This window comes from Mastigoproctus giganteus, chromosome 1 (genome assembly GCF_048544385.1).
Source record: "Mastigoproctus giganteus isolate SK-2022 chromosome 1, ASM4854438v1, whole genome shotgun sequence".
NCBI lineage: Eukaryota > Metazoa > Arthropoda > Arachnida > Uropygi > Thelyphonidae > Mastigoproctus > Mastigoproctus giganteus.
Window position 1 is genome coordinate 67,127,175 of NC_143575.1, and position 21,836 is coordinate 67,149,010.

General features: G+C 38.0%; 1 protein-coding gene across 1 annotated transcript in view; it reads right to left on the reverse strand.

Moving 5' to 3' along the window:
• The window catches only part of LOC150090870 (F-box/WD repeat-containing protein 8-like), a 313,991-nt gene that overhangs the window by 99,057 nt on the left and 193,098 nt on the right, over window positions 1-21,836 (reverse strand). The window contains exon 8 of the mRNA XM_090380425.1: window positions 17,304-17,428. Coding sequence (XP_090236551.1) covers window positions 17,304-17,428 — 125 coding nt within the window. The remainder of the gene's footprint in view (window positions 1-17,303; window positions 17,429-21,836) is intronic.

Here is a 21,836-nt window from a genome sequence, read left to right on the forward strand (position 1 = left end):
AAATATAAGAAAAAAAAACAAAAAAAACATCAGTGGTTGACATCTCTGAACAACCTCAGAGATTAAAAGAATTCAAGTCCAGGATGACTGGTAGGTGACACAAGGAACAGTTCAGCAAGAATTTGTTGAATTATCCAGTGATAAAGCATCTGCATTCTTCTGCTGAAGACGTTGGTGAAGATTTGGAGGGCTTGAAAGTTAGTCTAATTTTCAATTAAGGCTTTAAGACTGACTTTTGAGATGTTCTGAACCTTATTTTTAAGTGTTGTCCGTTGTTTTCGTAGTTGGGACAGGACAATAGGATGTGGTTCCAGGATTCCTTTTCCCCACAGGAGCAATCAGGATTTGTCGCCAGTCCGAATTGGAACAGTTTCGCTTTAAGAACGCCATGTCCTGTTAGGATGTAGGATGTGCTCATGGATGGGTAGAACCAATTACAATGTGGCTTATTCATGGAAAAGTGACATCCGGGATAAAAAGTCTGGTGACCTCTCCAGTGGTACTTTCATCCCATCTAACCTGCCAAAGGGAGAGGAGTTTATTCCATAGGTTTATTTTTTCCTGTTTGATATTTGTAGCAGGATTGCAGTCTATTCCAAGGAGTGAGGTTGGTAAGCCTTTTTTCTGTTTGTAGATGAAACCTCTATAAGCTATATACAGGTCCAGAGGAAGGGACCCAGATAGAACCTGCAGTGCATTAGTTGATGTTGTTCTTGTTACTCGGTGTGTCGCAAGCAGCATAGTTCTTTGCATGGAAAGGAGTTTGGCCCGGATTTTACTGTTAGTGACCCTATGGAACCAGACCCCAGCAGCGTAGGAGGCAATTGGCAAGAACACATCTTTATAGTAGAGAGAGACAGGGTCTTTTGGTGACTCCCCAGTCCGAACGGGAGATCCTGATGATGGCTGCAGTGCAGGCTTTGGTTTTGTTTGCTAAACTGTTCATGTGTGGTTGGAAACTGAGCCTGTCATCCAATATTATGCCAAGATGTTTAGTTTGTGCAACATATGGAATTTGCTTCCCGTGAATAAGCACTTTAGGGAATCTGCAGTAATCCAACCTGTTTTTGAAGATCATTAGCTTTGTTTCATTGTTTGATATTTTTAATTTATTTGTAAGGGTCCAGTTTACTAGGTCATCCAGGACATCCTTTACGTGGTCCTCAACTGTTCTCCTGGATCTTCCTGCAAGTCGTCTGCATAGGCAAAACTGATGCAGTTGTCAAAGCTTCTGGTGAGCCACTGGTCAAGTATGGAGTTCCAAAGGAGTGGTCCTAGCACTGACCTTGTGGGCAACCTCTGTTTATAAATTTTGAATGTGAGAGGTGTTGGGCAGTGACCTGAATTGATCTGTTACTGAAGTAGGATCTTATGACTTTGTAAAGATATTGATTGCAGTTTGCCAGTCTAAGGGACCTGAGGGAACTCTCCCACCAAAGGGCATCAAAGGCACCCTCAAAATCCACAAAGATGGCCATCTCATAGACTGCTGTGGAATGTGTACAGTTTTTTACAAGGGCTGCTATGGCATCTTCCACAGAGGATCCTGTCTTGAAGCCATACTGTGAGTTGGATGAAAGGTTTTGTGAGTTTAGGATAGTTTGGATTCTGGGACCAATCATTCTTTCAAACAGCTTTCCCAGGTTGGCTAACAGAGAGATTGGGCGGTATGCTCTTGGGTCGGTGTTAGGTTTTCCCAATTTTTGAATAATAATTTTAAGCAGTGCCTGCTTCCATAAAGTGGGAAATATGCCTTCCAAGAGGCACTTGTTGTAAAGATTTAACAAAATATTAGGGTAGAGCTCATGAAATCTGGTGATGACTGCATTTTCTACAAGATCAAGGCCTGGACGCTTTTTGGGATTCAACTTGGCCACAGCAGTGAAAAGATCAATGTCCAGGGTACCTTCGTAAGTGGCATTGTCTGTGTCTGCTCGAATCTGAATTTGGTGCATATTGTCAAGATTAGGATCCTCTTCGGGAAAGATGTGTTCAATGATTTTCTCAACTGTTGAGTTCCAGTCATATGTTCCACTGTTTTGATATTGCACTGTGTTGTATATATTTGGGCAGATAATTTTGTCACTACAGATCTTGTATATGAGCCCCCAGGCATCAGTGTTCCCTGCTTGGGAAACCAATTGTCTTCAAGACCTTAATTTGTTCTCTGCGATGGCTTTATGGGAGATTTTTCACTTCTCCGTGTACTCTTGCTTGAGAGCATTAACTTCAGGAACAGGCCAGTGCCTGCGTCGTTGAAAGGCTCTCCATGCCACATGCGTTTGTTTTCTGAGATCGGTAAGTTCCTGTGTCCACCAAGGAGTATGAGGAGTGTGCACTTTCTTTCGCTTGGCAGCATATTCAGTGGCTCTGAAAAGGGATGACTGTACATAAAAAGCATATTCAGCTGCAGAGAGGCTGTTAAAGTTTGGAGCTGTTGCTTTAAAATCAAGGTTCAGAGATGCTCTAAATTTAGCCCAATTAATGTTTCGTATTGAGAATCTTCTAAGGTCCTCCAGATTGTTACAGTTGTTCTTTGGTGCTGCAGCTGTGATAGTGAAGGAGATGGCACGGTGGTCACCGTTAGATATGTGTGTTAGAACGTCCCACTCTGCAATGTGATTCGAAACTGGAGGTGAGGTTAAAGTGAGATCGATGTTGGACTCCCCGTGCACGTTGAAGAAAGTGTTGGGTTTACCACCTTCATTGTGTATCGTCCAGTTGTGGGCCAGAATGAAGTCCTCAAGGAGGGTGCCATGAGAATCAGTTTGGTTACTGTGCCAAAGATGGGATTTGGCATTAGAATCTGTTGTTAAGACAAGGTTGGCATGTCCCATTCTGCTGTGGAAGTCCTCAAGTAGGTTTAGGGCTTCTGGAATATCACCTGTTGGTGGGCAGTAGAGGGAAATAAAGTAGAAGGATAGTTCTTGGGTAGCAACATGAATACAGGAGGAGTTTTGGGTACACAGGCTGGATATCGATGTGGTAACAATCTGATTGTTCAGGACGATAATAGCGGCCTTTGGATAAACTGCCATGGTGTAGAACATCCTGAATGCAATAGGATATCCTGTGATTTTTAAAGAGTTTCCACCAGCTTCGGAGGTGCAATATGGCTCTTGCAAACAGATAATATCGTATTTCCTCTCCAGGGCAGCAACCCTGATCTCATCCGCCACCATTCTTGAATGATGTCCATTCACCTGAAGGATTTTGATTCTGGGCCCTTAGTTGTGGTTGCTCTGGTTTGTGCTGCAATTTGTTGTGTTATTCATGGAGGATTTTCGTACTGGCTAATTCAACTGCACAGAGATACTTGGGGCATTTGGAGTCTCAGACAGAGTGGTTGTGATCCTTATTTCTGCGTTTGCAATTAACACATTTGGGGGAGTCCGCTTTGTTTGGACAGTCTGCAAAAATGTGTCCACCTTCTGCACAATGTCTGCAAGACACAACCTTGCGTGTGCAGTATTGAAATGAGTGGCCATAGGACAAGCACTTGAAGCATTTAGACACCACAGTGAATCTTCTAAATTTGCGCGAGGATACTCCTAAGAATATTCTGTCATTACCTAAGATGTGCTTTAGGATATTGGGGGGAAGCCTATGATCCAGTTTGTCAGTTGATTCTTGGACTCTGTGCTGAATCTAAATGTTATCTTCTGTCTGATTTCATCCAGGGAAAATCCAAACTCCTGCAGGTTTTTGTAGAAGATACCTTCCAGTATTTCCTCTTTCGTGTACTCCTTTGGCACGTCATAGATTAGTATAGTAGGATTCAAAAGTTTTGGTTTCTCGTGGGTTAATCCTACTAAGTTAAGAGTTGTCATATTAATAATCCTCTCCATTGATGGCCTCAACAAGAACTCCTTTATTTCTGACTGTTCTGATGCTCTTTATTTTAACTTCTTTGTGTTCAGTTCGCAAGGTTTCTTTCACTTTTTTTCCTGACTTCCTGTCTGGATTCAAGTTGAGATTTTTCTGTGGGACGAAAGATTACAATGTGCTGTGGTTCTTTTTGTGAGCCTGGGGGATCTGAGGTTGCATGCAATAGTTTTGCAAGCGGAGCAATGCCCTGGGCCTGATCCTTAGTAACCTTATTTGGTACTCCAATTGTGCAGTGCTTCTTTACAGTGTCTGCATATGTTATGGGTCCTTGCACCCTTTCTGCCATAAGGTTGTCAAAATGATCAGCCCTGATTTGCAGTTCAGCTGTCTTCACATTTAACTTTTCATTCCTGATAATGAGTGCTGTGGTTATGGATTCCAATTCAGCCCAAAGTCCCTGGATGAAGTTGTTATTCAAGTTTGCATTTTTGTTTGTTTCAATTGCCATATAGTCAAGAAGTGTCATTTTCAGATTAGTCATTTCTGCGTAAATTAGTGCGGGGTCAAGGTTATCATTTTTGTCCAAAAGTAGAAGTAAGCCATGAAGGCCATTAAAACCCCTACAGCCACTGTGGCCAGGAGAACTTTTATTTTTAGTGGTTTCTTTTAGTGAAAGTGTGGTATCTTCTGCTTTAGATGCAGAGGGATCATTAGTCTCATCAGACTCTTCAGAGGGGGGGGCCCTCCGGTCTCACAACGTCGCAATCAGGAACTTCAGAGCTAGTGGTGCTAGCTCTGAAGTGGTGCCAGTTTTGCCTTTCTGTTTCTTTTTCTCCTTCATTTTAATTTGACTGATTCCTTTTTCCTTAATGCACTCTTCCCTTGGGTACCTGGAGAAGGTGGGGGAGGGGGATCGATTCTTTCATTAACAGATAACGGTTTTTGCAGGAGCTGCACTACTCTTCAGTGGTGTTTTCTGTGGAAGGGGAGGAAATTCTTCCAATTCATCCTCAGTAGAATCACTAGAGGAGGAGGAGCTGGGGCTATCGCTTGAGCTCATGCTTACCATTTCACCCAGTGCTGTTTGTGCAAGTGAAAAGTTACTTAACACATACAAAATAAGTCAAAAATTACAACTTATTTTAGTTGGCTTGACTTGTCACTGTTGAATGTAGTAAATCCGTTTGTACGAGGCTTAGATAATTGCTAGGAGGCAGTAAATGATGGGTGTCACCATGGTCACCTGACCGCAAGTACAAACCCATAGCACATTTGCCTGACCTTGACCTGTAGCCGGAAGTGGTAGATAGCTCTAGTCAGTCGTGAGTAGCAAAACAGCAAATTTTTTTGCAGTATGAGAAAACTATAAATAATAAATAGCTGGATGTCCAAGTCACCACACAGTGGATATCCTCTTGTTCAGCGTCAATTTAGGAATACGCCAACATCAAAATTGTCATATAAACATAAGCATAATTCTGTTAATTTAACTGATTAACCGGAGCTACAAAGATACACAGCTGTACAACAGAAGGGCAGCACCCTCTTCTATGATGTTTAGGTAGGTGGTAGATGTCAAAGTGCCCGGCACATGGATGACTAGACCCAGGGTATCCCAACAGAACATCACCCAAAGCATGACACCACTGCCGGTGGCAGTGGTGTCATGCTGGTGTCAATGGTGTCAGCACTGCCACCGGCTTGTTTTCATCCCATGGTGCATCTTAGTGCCATCACTTCCCCAGGTAAACGCACATGTACCTGGCCATCCACATGATGCAACAGGAAACGTGATTCATCGGACCAGACGACCTTCTTCCAATCACTCAAGGTCCAGTTTTAATGCTCGCATGCCCATTGTAGGCACTGTCGCCAGTGAACCATGGTTAGCATGGGCACTCGTAGTGGCCTGCGGCTACGCAGCCCTATCTTCAGCAGGGTTCAATGTATTGTGTGTTGTGACACATTACTCCCATCACCAGCATTCCAATTACTGGCAAATTGCACAACAGTCGCCCTTCTGTTACCACGTACCATCCGGGAGAGCCTTTTCTCACCTTGAGCATCGATGAGCCGTGGTCGTCCAACACCTCTCTGGTAGGTACCACGGCTGACCATGAGCATCCTACAAGCCGTGCCGTTTCGGATATGCTCTGACCCAGTCATCTGGCCATTACAATTTGGCCTTTGTCAAACTCGTTTAAGTTGGCTGCCTTTCCCATTTGAAGAACAAGAGTAACACTAATTAATGGAGCTCAGTATCAGGTGTTTTTTAAACTGTGTCCCGACTCGCACCTTAGTTTACCTGCAGTTGCTTCGATTTGCATAACGACTCGCTGGTCATGTTTTGGCTCATCGGTGTATCTCGGTTGCAAACACTTACACTCCTTTCAAACCTTCCTTCTGATTAATAATCACAAATATGGATTACATCAGCATCACTCCAGCAGTGATATTTTAGCTAATGCTGCCCATCTCTGAACAAATTCAGAGAAACCCAAGTATTTGCTGTAGATCATAAATATCTTTTTGGCCACAAAAGTCATCAAAATAAGCTTTCATCTTATTGCCTGCATTCGAGTTTTGGAATTGATTAACTGGGTTTTCTCTGACTGCTAGCTGTATGTGAGAGATGGTAGATGGCCCTCTGTCTTCTATCTTTCAGCAAAATTTTGGAGTGGTGGGGTTCAGCATATATGAATCCAGTTGAGGATATTAACAATTTTAATATTTCTGTCAACATTGGCACCGATAAACATCAGTATGCCTCCAACACTTCTGGATATCATTCGCAAGATTTAGTGGAAAATGAACTGGATTATGAATCAGATTTAATAGATTCACAGTTATTTGATAGAGATGGACCGAATAACCAAAATAAGCAGAAACAAGCCCCTACCTATTTCCATAATGAACCTTCTCATTACATGTATGTGAAGAAAGTTAGAGGAATTTTTATTTGCTAAAGAACATGGAATCAAATATAGGCTAGATGGGGTTATCTGGAAAGTTTGGCTTTGAAATTGGTAATAGATAATGAACACTTGAAAGAGAGAAATAGATGTTTAGAGGGGTCACTAACTGAATACATAGCAATAATTACAGGTTTGAGATGTACTGGCAAGCTATACAGTGAGGGTGTTAAAAATGGTGTTAAAAATGAAAATTGGAAGGATAACATAACTAATTATGACAGCCATGCAAAGCAGAATAATGGGGCTTAGAAATAATGTTAGTTCTAATAATGTACTTCTGATGAGACCTTAGCATGATTCTAAACTTAAGTCTAGCATGGATATAGAAAAGGCGGTCTCTAAAATCATGGAAAATTCTCTTAAAAGGGTGCAAATTAGAAGAAAGCGAAGACTACCTGACAAGGGTACTGCGATTGAGACTGAGTCTAACGAGGAGATTGAGGATATTAGGACAAATGACCACATAAAGAAATTGAGATTGAATATCACTAAGCCTAAGAAACCTGGTTTAAAAATAATATTGTATGATGTAATCAAGAAGATCTACTTAATGAGTTATATGAAAGAAGTTTAATACATATGTGTCTACACAGAGATGATGTCAGTGATGAGGTGAAAATACATTTTTCTAATGAAAAACAGAATTAATTGGATCTTGGAAATATCCTGTAAGTTTCTTGATAAACAAACATGAATCTTTATTGGATTGATGTCCTATAGGTTTAAGGAATTTCATTTGGTTACCATTTGTTATAATTGTCAGAGGTACAAGCACACTTCTAAGACATGTAGAAGTTATAGGCCGGTTTGCAGTCAATATGGTGTTACAGGTCATAATTATAAATTCTGTAAAAATAAAACAAACTTGTGTTGTTCCAATTGTAGTGTGAAAAATAGGTCTGCTGCTCATTTGGTTAGAGATAAGAAGTGACCTGAATACATATTTGCACTGAAACTTACTAAGTAAAGAACGTATTTTGCACTTTACAGTAATGAGCAATAGCACTCTTACCCATAGAAATAATATGAACAGTGAACTCAAGGTTCTCCAAATTAATGCGCAGCATGCAAGATCTGTAGCAGAGGAAGTAAGATTAGTTTGCGAACATGAAAGAATTGACATTGTTTGTGTTCAGGAACCCTATGTTTATAGGGGTCAGATAACTGTATATCCCAACTCTATTAGAATTGTCTGAAAGAACTGTGACAAACTAAGGGCTGCTATGCTAATTTTCAGCTATGATTTAGTTGTTGTTGTTGTTGTTATTTGGTTTTTAGGAGCATTAGCAACTAAGGCCATATTGCGGGATATGCAGTTGTCATTCCCTGACCTTTCCGCATTCTCCGTATTTGGTGGTGACGGGCTCGAACCCCGGTCTAATCAAGAAGCGTGTGCTACGCACTGCTGCTCCTTCCCACCTGGCTACGGAGGCGCACATGATTTAGTTGTGACCAGAATTGATTCCTTATGTACATCGCATGCAGTCTGTGTTGCTATTATTGAAGCTAGTTGGGGACAATTTTTCATTATACCTATGTATTGTCAGCCTAATGCGGACTTTCTTTGCTCTCTTAGCTATTTGAAAGAGGCGTTATTCAGATTGAAAGGCAGAAAAGTGATTATCTTTCTGGATTCGAATGCTAAAAATCTTTTATGGCATTCTAGATTTACAGATGCCAGAGGCAGGTTATTGGAAGAACTGATATCCCCATCTAAACTTGAGATCATTAATAAGCCTGCTAATGAACTGACATTTTGGGCCACTAATGGTGAGTCTAACATAGATGTAATGTTAGCCAATAGTACAGCCTTCAATTTCATATCTAATTGGCAAGTTAAACCAGATTGGATTAACAGCAATCACAGAGCAATTACTTTCAACTTAGGCTGAGTTAGAAGTAGATTTATTGAGCCACATTTGTTACAACTTTGAAGATTTGTGATTAAGCATGCTGACTGGGATAGGTTTGATATATCTGTTAGGACAATTTTTGGTGAAATGTCATTAACTGACTTTGATAGGATTAATGCATTTGATTTGGTTCAATTATTACAACAGAAGTTATTTGATGCCTTGGGGAGTCAATGAAATTAAAGCAAAATAAATGTGCTCCGGTGCAATGGTGATCCTCTGATCTTACTGATTTCCGGAGGGAGTCAACAGGGCATGTAAGAAGTTTCAATGTCAGAAATTGTGGGTTAAAAAGAATCTACTGCTAGGTTGAAGACTGAGTATCAATTGATCAAAAAAAATGTAAAAATGCACTTGTTTAATAGCTAAAAGAAAATTTGATGCATGATAAAACTTAGTAAAAAGAGTTTGTAATGAGGATCCATGGGGTATTGTTTTTAAGTTGTGTTTGCACAAATTAAGGCTATCTGGGGATGTCATAAGTTCTATGCATTGTGAAGACTCTGAAACTGTAGATTGGCTCAGCAGTATTAATGTTATCCTTGATTACCTAGTCAATGGATATCATCATATGGATGAGATGGAGCATTATGATAGTACTGATCAGTTAGATTTTGGTTGTGCTAGCAATATTCAAGTGGAACCTTTTTCAGTTCATGGTATGGACCTCATTGAAGGGGAAGTTATTAAGCATTTTTTCACACTGTTTCCTGAGCATCTTCTTGTTTTCAACAAATTCCTGCTTGAAGGAATTTTTCCCTTGCCTTGGAAGGATTCTCTTCTTAAGATCATTTTGAAGTCACCTGAAAAACCTAAAATTGAGCCCTCTTCTTATCGTCCAATTGCTCTTTTTCCAGGTTTGGGCAAGGTCTATGAATGTATGCTTTCAAGGTGAATACTGCAATATACGCAAGAAAATTTGGGGTTCTCAAATAAACAATATGGCTTTACTCCTGGTCGTGGTACAGAGGATACTTTAAAATATTTGGTTAAATTGATTAGAGATTCAAATGCAAAATATGTTCTTGGCATTTTCATTGATTTTGAAGGGGCTTTTGATATCTCTTGGGACAGTGTGTTACTCATACTTCACCTCACAAAATTCTCCCATCAGCTTTATAGCATCATAGTGGATTATTTTAAGGAAAGATCTTTTATGGTTAAATTTAGTTGGAATTCGGTAACTAGATATGCTATTCGAGGATGTCCAGAGGGATCTGTTTTTGGGCCACTAATGTGGAAATTGATATTAGAGGATTGGTTACAGAAGTAATATAGTCATGTTCATATGATTGCATTTGCAGATAACCAGGTAATCTTAGTTGAATGCTCTTCACAGTTACAAACTGAACAACAATCTAATGAAATAATAAAAGATCTCAATGCTTGGTGTGACTTCCATAAATTAACAATATCAAGGTCAAAAACAAAAATATTGCTAAAGGGGAACCTATCTGTTCAGAGAGAACCTCATATGCTGATTGGTTGTGAAAGTCTGTTAAGAATATTAAATATCTTGGAGTCTTCATTCACAGAGATCTTGGATTTGACACCCATATTAATTTTCTATCTGAAAAGGTTGCAAAATTTATTAACATGATAACAAGAATTACTATGAAGGATTGGAGTATTAGAGGTAGGGCACTATCTCTTCTTTATGACTGTGTTTTCCTTCCTGTTGCTTCTTATGGTATCTCAGCTTGGATAGACTGTGTTAATTTAAAAAAAAATAAGTAAGAAAACTGTACTCCATTCAGAGGATGATGCTCCTGAAGATGGCTCTATTTTGTAGAACTGTCTTCACTGATCCACTACAAATTGCCACAAGGAAAATGCCAATTGGCCTCTTTCTGATTTACAGAGTAATGGCTTTCAACATTCAGAGTGGAACTCCTTTTATTATTCATGATCTTGAGTTGGATTTGGCTAATGATTCTAAGAATGAGGCAAAGCGAATCTTAGATATCTTAATGACTCTTTGGAATCATAGATGGGCTAACTCAAAGGTGTGAAATAACTCGTAAGTTCTTTCCTCTGTTGTTGATGTTCTGCCAGAAAAATTGTTTGTGCCTAATTACAAACTATGTTTTCATTAACCGGTCATGGCTCATTTTTAGCAAAGCTCAATCAGCTAGGTGTTTTGGAAAGGTAGCAGTGTCACTGCACAGCTCTGGAGACATGGACCCATGTTTTATATTATTGTTGTGAGTACGCTGATCTCAGAAATGAATTTTTATTTGCTAGATAAAAATAAAATTTTTATTTTATTTGCTTGCTCACCTGACTGAGGGGGATGGGGCTCAATTAATTAAGACTGAGGAAAATTTTCAGGCTTTTCAAACATTTTCCAAGAAATTATTCCAGAGAAGATCAGTGCTGCTTGAACTTCAGGAAAGAACAGTAGAAGACTTATAGACTATTGACATGAATTCTGTGCAACAGTTTAGGATGCTGAAATAAACTGTGTAATTGATGTTGTAGTTAATGATCACATGTTCCTCTGTAAATGGGAAAATATTATTGGACAATTTATGTACTCATGACCATACTGCCAGTTGTCTTCATCTCATGTTGACTTTGTAAGATCAGTGGCTCCTTGGTGCATGTTTGGTCCTATTCATGTCATATGGGTCGTGCCATGTGCTTTTCTTGTGGTTCCTTATGCCACATGATTTATGTGATGTGATTTATTGTGTGAACATGTTATATGTTAATTTCACTTTATGACATTGTAATTAACATGACCTTGGATCTGTATGTAATATAATATGCATATATGTATATAGCAGATTTTCCACCCTCTGGCTAGGTGTCGCTTGTTAATAAAAATGAAAAAAAAAAAGTTTTCCTTTTCACTGGAATACAATCACTTAGTCTCGTTGCAGATAGTACATTCCACATTTGTTTGACAAATCCTGCTCTCCGCAAGAAAGCTATACTTTCTGAACTATCCACTACCCATTCTTTAAATTCTGATTTACAAGTAATTTTCTAGTATGGACAAAAAAATATAGTTAACCCCAATCCTTTTTAGTTCAGTTGTACCTAACACTTTTAATACTGATGAATATTTCTTTTCCTCCTGTGATCTCACTGTCAGAATAATAAAATAAAAAAAAAATAATAATAATAAATAAATAAAAAATAGGGGAGGAGAGGAAACACACACACACATACACACACTTTACTAAACATTTTTCTTAATACAAATATTTACAGCTGCATATGAATCTCCTGATCCATAGGTTGTACAAATGCTATAGCATTAGCAGAGGCATATGAGGCAAGAAAGCAAGCTTATGCAGCATCAGCCAAAAAAAAAAAAAAAAAAAAACCACTTCCATTTCACCCCTCCGTTTGTTCGAAATACCTGTCCAGCTGAGCCTTAAATTTATTTATGCTATCAACTTCCACAACAAGGGATGGGAGTCTGTTCCACCAACCAACTACCCGCTAGCTAAAGGCAAATTTCTGCACATCTATCCTACATCTGTCTTTCCTCAATCTGAATTTATGCCCTCTCAGGTGATTATTCTGAGCAAGAGGAAGAATCCCATCGGCATTGAGCATGCTCAAACCATTCAAAGCTTTATACACCTCTATCAGATTACCTCGCCGGTGCCTAGTCTCCAGACACTGTAATTGAAAAACTTAAGCCTTTCTTCGTAAGAGCAACCCTTTGTTCCATTCACTAATCTTGTTGCCCTTCTCTGTACTTGTTCCAGCAGCTCTACATCCTTCTTGAAATGAGGCCTCCTGACCTGTATACAGTACTCAAGGTGTGGCCTGACCATTGCCTTATACAAGGTAATAATCACTTCCTTATCCCTGCTAGAAAAATTTCTGTATATATCACTGACAAGACACCAGGAGCTACTCTTGCAGACCGTCTGCACTGCTCAGAAAACTTCATATCTGCCTGCACAATTACCCCAGGTCCTTTTCATTCTCTACCATGTCAGTGTAGTACCACAGATTTGATACATTGCTCTGAGGTTGCTGTTTCCCATATGTAGTACTTTACATTTGTCAATGTCAAACTTCATTTGCCACCTCTCAGCCCATCTGCTCAACCTTTCCAGATCCTGTTGCAGCAGCAGAATAGCGTCAGTAGTGTCCTTAACAAACCTGCCAACCTTTGTATCATCTGCAAACTTGGACATTACGCTTGATATACCATCATTAATATCATTTATAAATACAGAAAAAAACGATGGACCCTGAGGGACTCCACTAATAACATTAGTCCACGAAGAGCAGTATCCATTGATTACCACTCTCTGTCTTCTTTCACTCAGCCATCCCTTTATCCACAGCAGCAATTTGCCTCCAATGCCACACTGCTCCAAATTTTGGAGCAGTCTTCCATGTGCAACAGTATCAAAAGCCTTTCTAGTATACAAATATATGATATCAAAGTTATTCCCTGCATCCAGTTGCTTTGTGACCATCATAGTATCCAATGAAAGTGGTCAGACAAGACTTTCCCTTAACAAACCCATGCTGTGTCCGAACTATAACTGAAGTTGTCTAGATGATCCTGCAGTGATTCTTTAACCAGTGCCTCCATTAATTTCCCTGGAACAGAAGTTAAACTAACAGGTCTATAATTACTTGTGTCACCCTTTGATCCTCCTTTGTGAATTGGGGTCACATTTGCACATCTCCTGTCTATCGGTACCTCTCCCGAGTCCAAGGAAGCTCTCTTGATTATGGCTAAAGGTTTGCTTACTTCCTTTGCTGCCTCCTTTAATATAACTGGATAGATCCCATCCACCCCAGGTGCCTTTCTTATGTTTATCTTCAACAATTTCTCCTCCACTTTCCTCTCAGTTATTACAAAATCATCTAGCTCACTGCCAGAGTTTAGTTCACCTATGGCATTCCCCTCTCTGAATAACTCCTCATATGTGAATGTCGATGCAAAATATTCATTTAGTTTGTTAGCTACCTGAGCAGGATCATCAACAGTTGAACCATTGATATCAAGTGGACCAATCTGATTCATCCCTTCCTTCTAGAGTTTACATAAGTAAAGAACTCTTTGCTGTTTTTCTTTGCATCCTTTGCCAAAGATTTCTAGTAATCTGCCTTCGCCTGCCTAACCTCCTTAGCATTGGGAGATAAGAAAAGGCACTTGATATTGCCAATGTTGCTAGATAATATTTCAGCAAAAGGATGAGCTGGTTCTTTATCTAACAATAACAATGCCTCAATGCTTTAATTTGCATTTAATTTTTTCATTTGAAATGATTTTACTTCTGAAAACTTACCGTGGAACTACTTCAGAATTGTATCATTAAATCCTTGTTAAGGAAAATCTGTGCACTGTATGAAAAAAAAAAAAAAAGAAGGAAGTAGCTTGTTTTATGGAGGCTTTAAAATAACAGGGTACAAATTAGAGAGGTTTTACTGCTACACAGTTGTTTTACAATTTAATTTTTAAAAAGTTTTAAAATTCCAAGAAGTAAGTCACTCCACTCTGAGTGCACACACATTTGCTAAACACACTCGTGAAACGGTCAAAAACAGTTATTAGGGCTCTAGTTAAAAGTATACCTGTGAGTACAGAATAAATCATAATTAGCTCTCTTGTATTGTTGAAGTAGTTTCTATACAATACTTGTTTATTTTTAAATAGGAGAGGCAAGTTTATATTGTGCTAGAATTCACTCTCTGAAGAAAAAAGTACGTAGATTGGACATAGTATTAATGAAGATTAACCATCAGGCTAACCAAAACCAAGTATCAACAAGGGAGAAAATTAAGTGGATGATCAAGGAAATGTTTGAAATAAACATACTGTCAACTCTTAGTTGAAACATTTGGTGGGGGGGGAGTAATTTGTCTTTATTCACCAAGATTAGTGACAAACTATGATTTTTCAGTTTTGATTGGAAGATAATAGACTTGAAGAGGGCTATGATTAAGCCTAGTGCATCACTAGATAGATGATTGATGCTTCAGCCCCAGTCTCTCTCTTTCTCTCTCCTCCCCCCCCCCTTCTCTTTCTTAGCAGCTCTCTGTACTGCTTTGACTGATCTGGGCAATTTGCACAATGAGACTGATTAAAAATCTTATACCAGAAGAGACTCCAAATACATGGGCTACAGAGCTTGGTAACTAGCCACCTTAGAGGGGGATATAATTGAAATTTATGAAGTACTGAGTGGGGATAGTAAAATTAATAAAGGCAAAATATTCAAGGTATTAAGTGATGCCAAAACAGAGGCATATATGCAAACTAAGGGTAAAGAATTACAGATTCAACTATATGAAGTTTTTCTTTAGCCACTGAGTTGTTAATTGTTGGAACAAGCTGCCTCCATGAGCAGCTGAGACCAATGGTCGGGAGAAATTCAAAAGCCTGTTGTATCAGTACCTATGGAAAGAGGAAAACAGATTTTTTTTGTGTGAAAACATCTTTGGCAGTGCCTACTAAGCTTTTGGATCGAAGTAAAACCGTTTGGTCATGAAAATGTGACACGGAAATGAAACAAATTATGTCACTTCCTAAATGATGTGAGACAAAAAAATAAATATTTGTATTGTTGCAATCATATTATTCAAGAAATAGCCACAATCAAATGGGTAATTATGCTATTGGTTTGGATTTAGCTAATCTCTTCCAAGTCAAGGATGCTTTCACATAAAATAAAATATCTTTTGTGCATACAACACACACACACACACACACGGTTTCTTTTTTTTTTCTAGTGCAGCAAAAGCCTGTGGCTTCCTTTGTATTGCACAGTTAATACAATGTTCAGAATCAAAGCTGTTTTAGTAAGGCTAAATGATGCTAAGAACTTCTGCATCAGCAAAAAAATAAATTAAATTAAAAAATAATAACATAAAATAAGATAAAAAAGAAGATTTATAGAAGATTTATAATAGAAGATTTATCCCATTAACACAATGTAGCTATCCAATTCTGCTTTGGATTAGACAAACTCACTGCCTCTGCCATGCTGGGAGGAAACTTATTCCAGTATCAAACAACCTGCCAGACATGAACTTCATGAAATCCAGTCTTCTGTTATTCCTTGAGATTTTATATTTGTGCTCCCTGAATCTTGTCTCACCCATGAGGGAAAACAGACCTTACTCATTCATTTTACTCAACCTTTTCAGCACTTTATACACCTAAAATGGGTCTCCCCTCAGATGTCTAACTATCAAACAACACAGTCCATGCCTTCTAAGCTATTTTTCATATGTTGATCAATTTGTCATCATCACTAATTGGTTGTCCCCTTTTAAACCCTCTCCAGAATTTCTATATATTTTTTTTCCAGGTGTGGTCTCCAGATACAGATTCCAAATGCAGTCTTACCATAGTCTTGTATAGAAGGATAATGACATCCTTCTTCCTACTAGCAAAAGTTCTATAAAACATGAACAGAACACCATATGCCTTCCAGCTACATGTTTACACTGTATTAAAATTTTTGTCATATAGAATTGTAACACCCAGGCCTTTTTTCATCTTTAATCACTTTTGACTCTTCTTTTCCTGCTTATATGTTGCTGCAGTATTTTTGTTCCCCAAATGCATAACCTTACATTTAGAAATATTAAACTTTAGTTGCCATTCCTCAGACTATATATGCAACTGATCCTCTTTTTGAAACATTATGGCATGGCACAAACTGTTAACCACTTTCCCACCTTTAGATCATCAGCAAACTTAGACAGCTTACTATGGATACCATCAAAAATATTATTTATAAAAATTAAAAAGAGGAGGGAACCTAAAAATGAGCCCTGAGGGATCTCACTTGTTACATTGGTCCACCCTGAAGGCTAGCCATTCATGACAAACTTGTCTCCTGTCTTTTAGAAAGCCTGCAATCCAGTGTAGGATGTTATCAGTAACTCCAACTTCTTTATATAGCAGCCTCCTATGAGGGATAACATCAAAGCTTTACTAAAGTTTAGGTACAAAAAGTTGAAATTGTTATCTGCATCTAACTGTTTAATGACTACATCTTAGTAATTTAATAAATTAGTCAGGCATTAACAGAGAGGTGATAAGAGGGACTGAGGCTACAGCACTGGTACACATCTAGCTACATACTAGATCTTATGGAAGGGGAAGGCAGTTCAATATATCACATGATCACCCTCTAATCTATAAAATACTGAGTAATATCAGGCAGGAGATTCATTACTAAATTGATTACCAAACTGCAGCTCAAATTATAATGTTCTGATGTTTTAATGATTGATACTGTTCATGATCTGAAGTTCTCCAACTTGTCCCTAGAAATGTGGGAAAGTATGCAACTGCAATAAATAGTAGGATTACCTTTACATCATTTTTTTTTTTTTTTTTTTTTTTTTTTTTTTGCTATAGCATCAAATGAGATCATGTTTACTGCATGTTGTTATATGAAAAGGAAATCTTTGAGTGCGGAGATTTTATTTGCGATACTTTATACATTTTGGTAGAAGAGTAAAGTTTTTAGTAAAGGAAATCTCTCTCAACAAAATGCTTTAAATTTTAAAGCAGCAGTCAAATCTGATGTGCCAAAACATGGTAAACTACAAGTTATAAAATTCTAAGATATCCAATAAAAATTACCTTTTGTCACAACATCCAGTGGCAATCATATATGGACAACTATGCAAATCAAGACAAGAAATAGCTCCAGTGTGGTTAGCTAATATACCCACTAATCTTGCTCCATCTGTAGTGTATAATGGTACCTAAAGAGAAAGAAAGAAATTCGTATTTTTGAAATTTCAGAAAAGTAATGGATCAAATGTTTTACAGAACTTTGTGGAATAATATTTCTTTTATGTGGTGAATTAAGAGAGAAAAAGAGGAAAATTTAACAATTTATTATACTAACTTATATATATGTGCCAATTATGGTATATGAAAAAACAGGTGGGGGTTTTAACATGCCCTGAACAACACACTGTCCAGATGGGCTTGCATAAAATAAAGTAGATAACACACTTAACTAAAGAAGACAATAAAATAAATGATCTCTAAAAAGGCACAGGCATTCACTGCATACAATACATAAATAACCTTTCAAATTCCTTGAAGTAACAAAAGCAGACATCTCTTAAAATAATATGGATCCTCTGCAAGATGTTCAATGTCAATATCTAAGTTGTGATAATTTTATTTGCTAGTTACGGAAAAAAATCATTATCTAGCTTAGAACTATATTTAGCAGAAACAGATTCAGCCTGAATTAGCATTTCAATAGACATATAAGAGAGATTTTTATACAGTACTGATCTAGATTTACAATTAGCCCAATAAAGATGTAATATTCTACAGATTTTAGTATTTTGAAGTTTTTGGGAGGGAAGAACAACAGTCCAGATTTCAGAGCAGCAGAACATTTAAGGGTGTATACAAATGTCTGTTCAAAAAAAAAAAAAAAAAAAAATCAAATCATGATTATACTTATTATTCAATGCTGAGACAGAGTGCACTGCAACAAAGCATAACATATTTAGATATGTGCCATCCTTACCTTCATGCAGTAAGAGGTTCACTTGTTTATAGCACTCTATTATTGTCAGCTTATAATGAAGATGAGTTTTCACATCTTGTGGCACATCCATAGCCAGGTGGGCAGGAGCAGCAGTGCATAGCACATGCTTCTTGATTAGACCGGGGTTCAAGCCCATGACCACCAAATACGGAGAATGCAGAAAGGTCAGGGAATGACCACCGCATATCCCCAGAGCAATATGGCCTTAGTTGCTAATGCTCCTAAAAAACCAAATAACAACAATCACATCTTGTCAGATTTCAAAATGTCAGAGTGCACTGAACAATGTACATGTATTAAATCTTGCTTTAAAAGTGGAAAAATGCAAGTGAAACATTTGATCTTAACATAGTATACAAGAGCCCTACACTGAGCCATAAAGGTTTTGAGTGGCACCATTGTTTCAAAGGGGATAGGGAGTCCATTGAAAGTGATCTGCTGCATTTTTTGACTGTGAGATTATTGTCCACCACAAATATGCTACAGAGGGGCAAACAGTTAATAAAGAGTTCTATAATGAAGTTCTGAGATGTTTTTGTAATGCAATTTAACAAAAATGACTGGAAATGTGTAACTCCAAAAACTGATTGCTTCATCATGATAATGTGGCATCACAATCATCGCTATTTGTACAGAATTTTTTAGCTAAACACAGAATTACTCGAGTCTCACAATCCTTGTATTCTCCAGGTTTGGATCTGTGTCTTTTTTTTTGTTGTTGTTTTCTAAACTGGGGGGGACCTCCTTGCAACAATATATGTTTGATGATGCACAAACAATAAAGAATAATACAACAGCACAGCTTTTGGCAATTTCAAAATCGGCTTTCCAGAGTGCTTCCAAGAGTAAGAAAATCATTGGACTAAGTATGTTAGCTCAGATGGACACTATTTTGAAGGCGATGAAGTTACTCACTCCATAAGCAGTCTGCATAATTTTTGAACAGACCTCACATGTGTTTTAGTGTATTTAATTATTATCAAAGGAGATGGAGATGTGGATAAGGCAAAATCTGTTTTAGTTGCTTCTAATCCTTAACTTTACTTTAGCAGTAATAATGTGTATTTTGAAAAATTTTGGATTGAACATGATGCTCAAGCCTCTTTGTACACTAACAGTGTTAATCAGATTGTGCTTTTTTTAGTAAGGGAAACATGCTGACTTCTGAGTGTTAATCCTTAACTAGAGATACTGGTTTGTGACATTAACACAGATGAATTGTTGTGATAAGAGCTTATGCAATACAAAGGCAGCAAAAGCCTAAATGTCTTTCTACAATTCACTTGATAACTGGTTTGTCAGCAGCACATCAATGTAAATTAAATGTAAGCATAAAGTTTTATCTAAAAAAGAGAAAAAGTTCTGCAAAATTTAAGGCAGTTGCTAGAATATGCTGCAACTTTGGAGGGCCCTATAGGCTTGAAAGGGTCTGAAAAGTGATATTTGAGAAAACCTGATTTTGAGTAATGGGAACAGTCAATTAAGATATGTTTGACAGTAAGGCAAGTTTCACATGAAGTGCATTGAGGAGAACTTTCACCTATAAGTAAATGGAGATAGGCAAAATAATGTGTGGCCAATGCACAAACCTACTAAAGCAACTTCCTCTTATCTGTTTCAATGGAAGCTAAAAATCTGTATTTGCAGTTCAGTTTTTATTTTCGAGAATTTACTATAATCCTGTTCACTCCATCTGTGCCCATTCAAGGATGCATGTTTATACTCTTAAAATCCATGTAGGGAAGAGGGACAATTAATCTTTTAGCTGTGTGGTCTGCTCTTCCATTTCCTAGAATACCAGTGTCCAGTATCCAGCAGTTATTTCTTTACTGTGTTCTTGACAGTGTTGAAGGCAATATATGGTGTCTTTTAACACTGGGTGAGAAGAGGAGAGATTATTTTGAATTCTAAAATTACACAGTGATTGGAATTTCTATAAATTATAACAGGCCATAATGAAAGATTACATATTTTTGTAAGGGCTAGCTGGATTGCATACAGCTCAGCCATCATACTACATTCCAGGAACAGTGAAATACTGTCTGTGAAACAGTATCCCATCATATAGGGTGCTGTATCTATATGATAGCCAGATTTTGCACCATCCATGTACATTACATATTTATGTGAATTTTCTTAGGTATGGGCAGCATGCAGTTGTTGGGCTGGTTAAGTATTCTTACCGACTATGTGAAGGAGTCATTGCAGTAAGGAATAAGAGTCCTCAGTCCAACTGCAGAAATCCTTCAATTCAATAGCCCGCAACAGGTAACATTTGCACTTTGCGCATAGGTGCAAAATCAACCGCATCATCCCTAAAGGATTCCACTATAAAGCCCCATTTAAACGATTGAATGACCTACCTCGTGCCCTCGCACGCCTCACTGCATGCATAACTGTGTCCGTTAGAATAATTAAGTTTCAATTTTTCTGTTGAAAAAGAGGCACGACTTGTCTTGAAAGCTACAGTATCTATTTGTAATAAAAGATATTCAGTATCTATTTGTAATTAAATTATTTTACTGGCTAACACTTAATCATCATTTACCATGGATACCAGTACAACAAGCCCTGGCCGACCGGGTGGGTAAAGTGCCTGCCTGGCAACCCAAAGGTCGCAGGTTCAAATCCTGCCTCGGACTTGGATCAAAGTACTGCAAAAATCTTGGGAGGTGCATTATGGCCACAGAAGCTGATGTGCCAACAACTACCAAAAAAAAAAAAAAAAAAAACAACAGGCCCATTTGTCCTCATGAATGATATCAAGTTGTAAAACAATTTTCCTAGCTGAAGCATAAACTAGAGATCTGTAATCAAGTAAAGAACAGATAATGCTTTAAAGAGATGTAATAATGAGTCTCTGTCTGCATACCATGATATACCTGGTACTGATTGAAGAATATCACTTTCTGTAGGCAGTTAGTTTGGAGAGGTGGCAATAGCATTTCGTGAAATTGCATCGGTTTGAGAAGATGGATCTTGACAGCAAATGATTCTTAAAAGTTAATAGAGGGATGAATGATATGTTTTCTTGCTACAAAGAAATCTATGTTAAAAAGAAAAAAGCCACTGTCCAGTCATCCATTAACATGTTCTTTCGTAAGGTTGAGCAGCTGACCCCTTCTAAATCTCCACAGCCCTCAACCTTGGCAGAGGCATACTTATCAGCTGAAGATGTTGATTCTGGCAACGATGCTTGAGAGGTAAAACTCACTGACGTTATGCCTGTTTCGTCTATCTTTTTTAATTTTAAAATTTAAAAATTTTTTGAATTGCATGCTTTTGTAATTTTTCCTGCAAATGAGATTAAAAAAATTTAATAAATACAATAAATAATTCTATTCACATGTCAGCTGAACATTTGTTTTTTGATTCAATCAATTCGATGAGCACAGTTGCAAGTGCTGCACAAGCATGGGGAAAATTCTGATACACAGGGTTCCGTGGAATGCAACCCTTATGTTAATCGGGAGTGGCTGTACTTCTTTCCTCCCATTACTTACAGAACACCTCATGTGTGAATGTAGATGCAAAATACTCATTGTTTGTCAGCTATATGAGCAGGATCATCAACATCAACAGCTGAATCATCAATATCA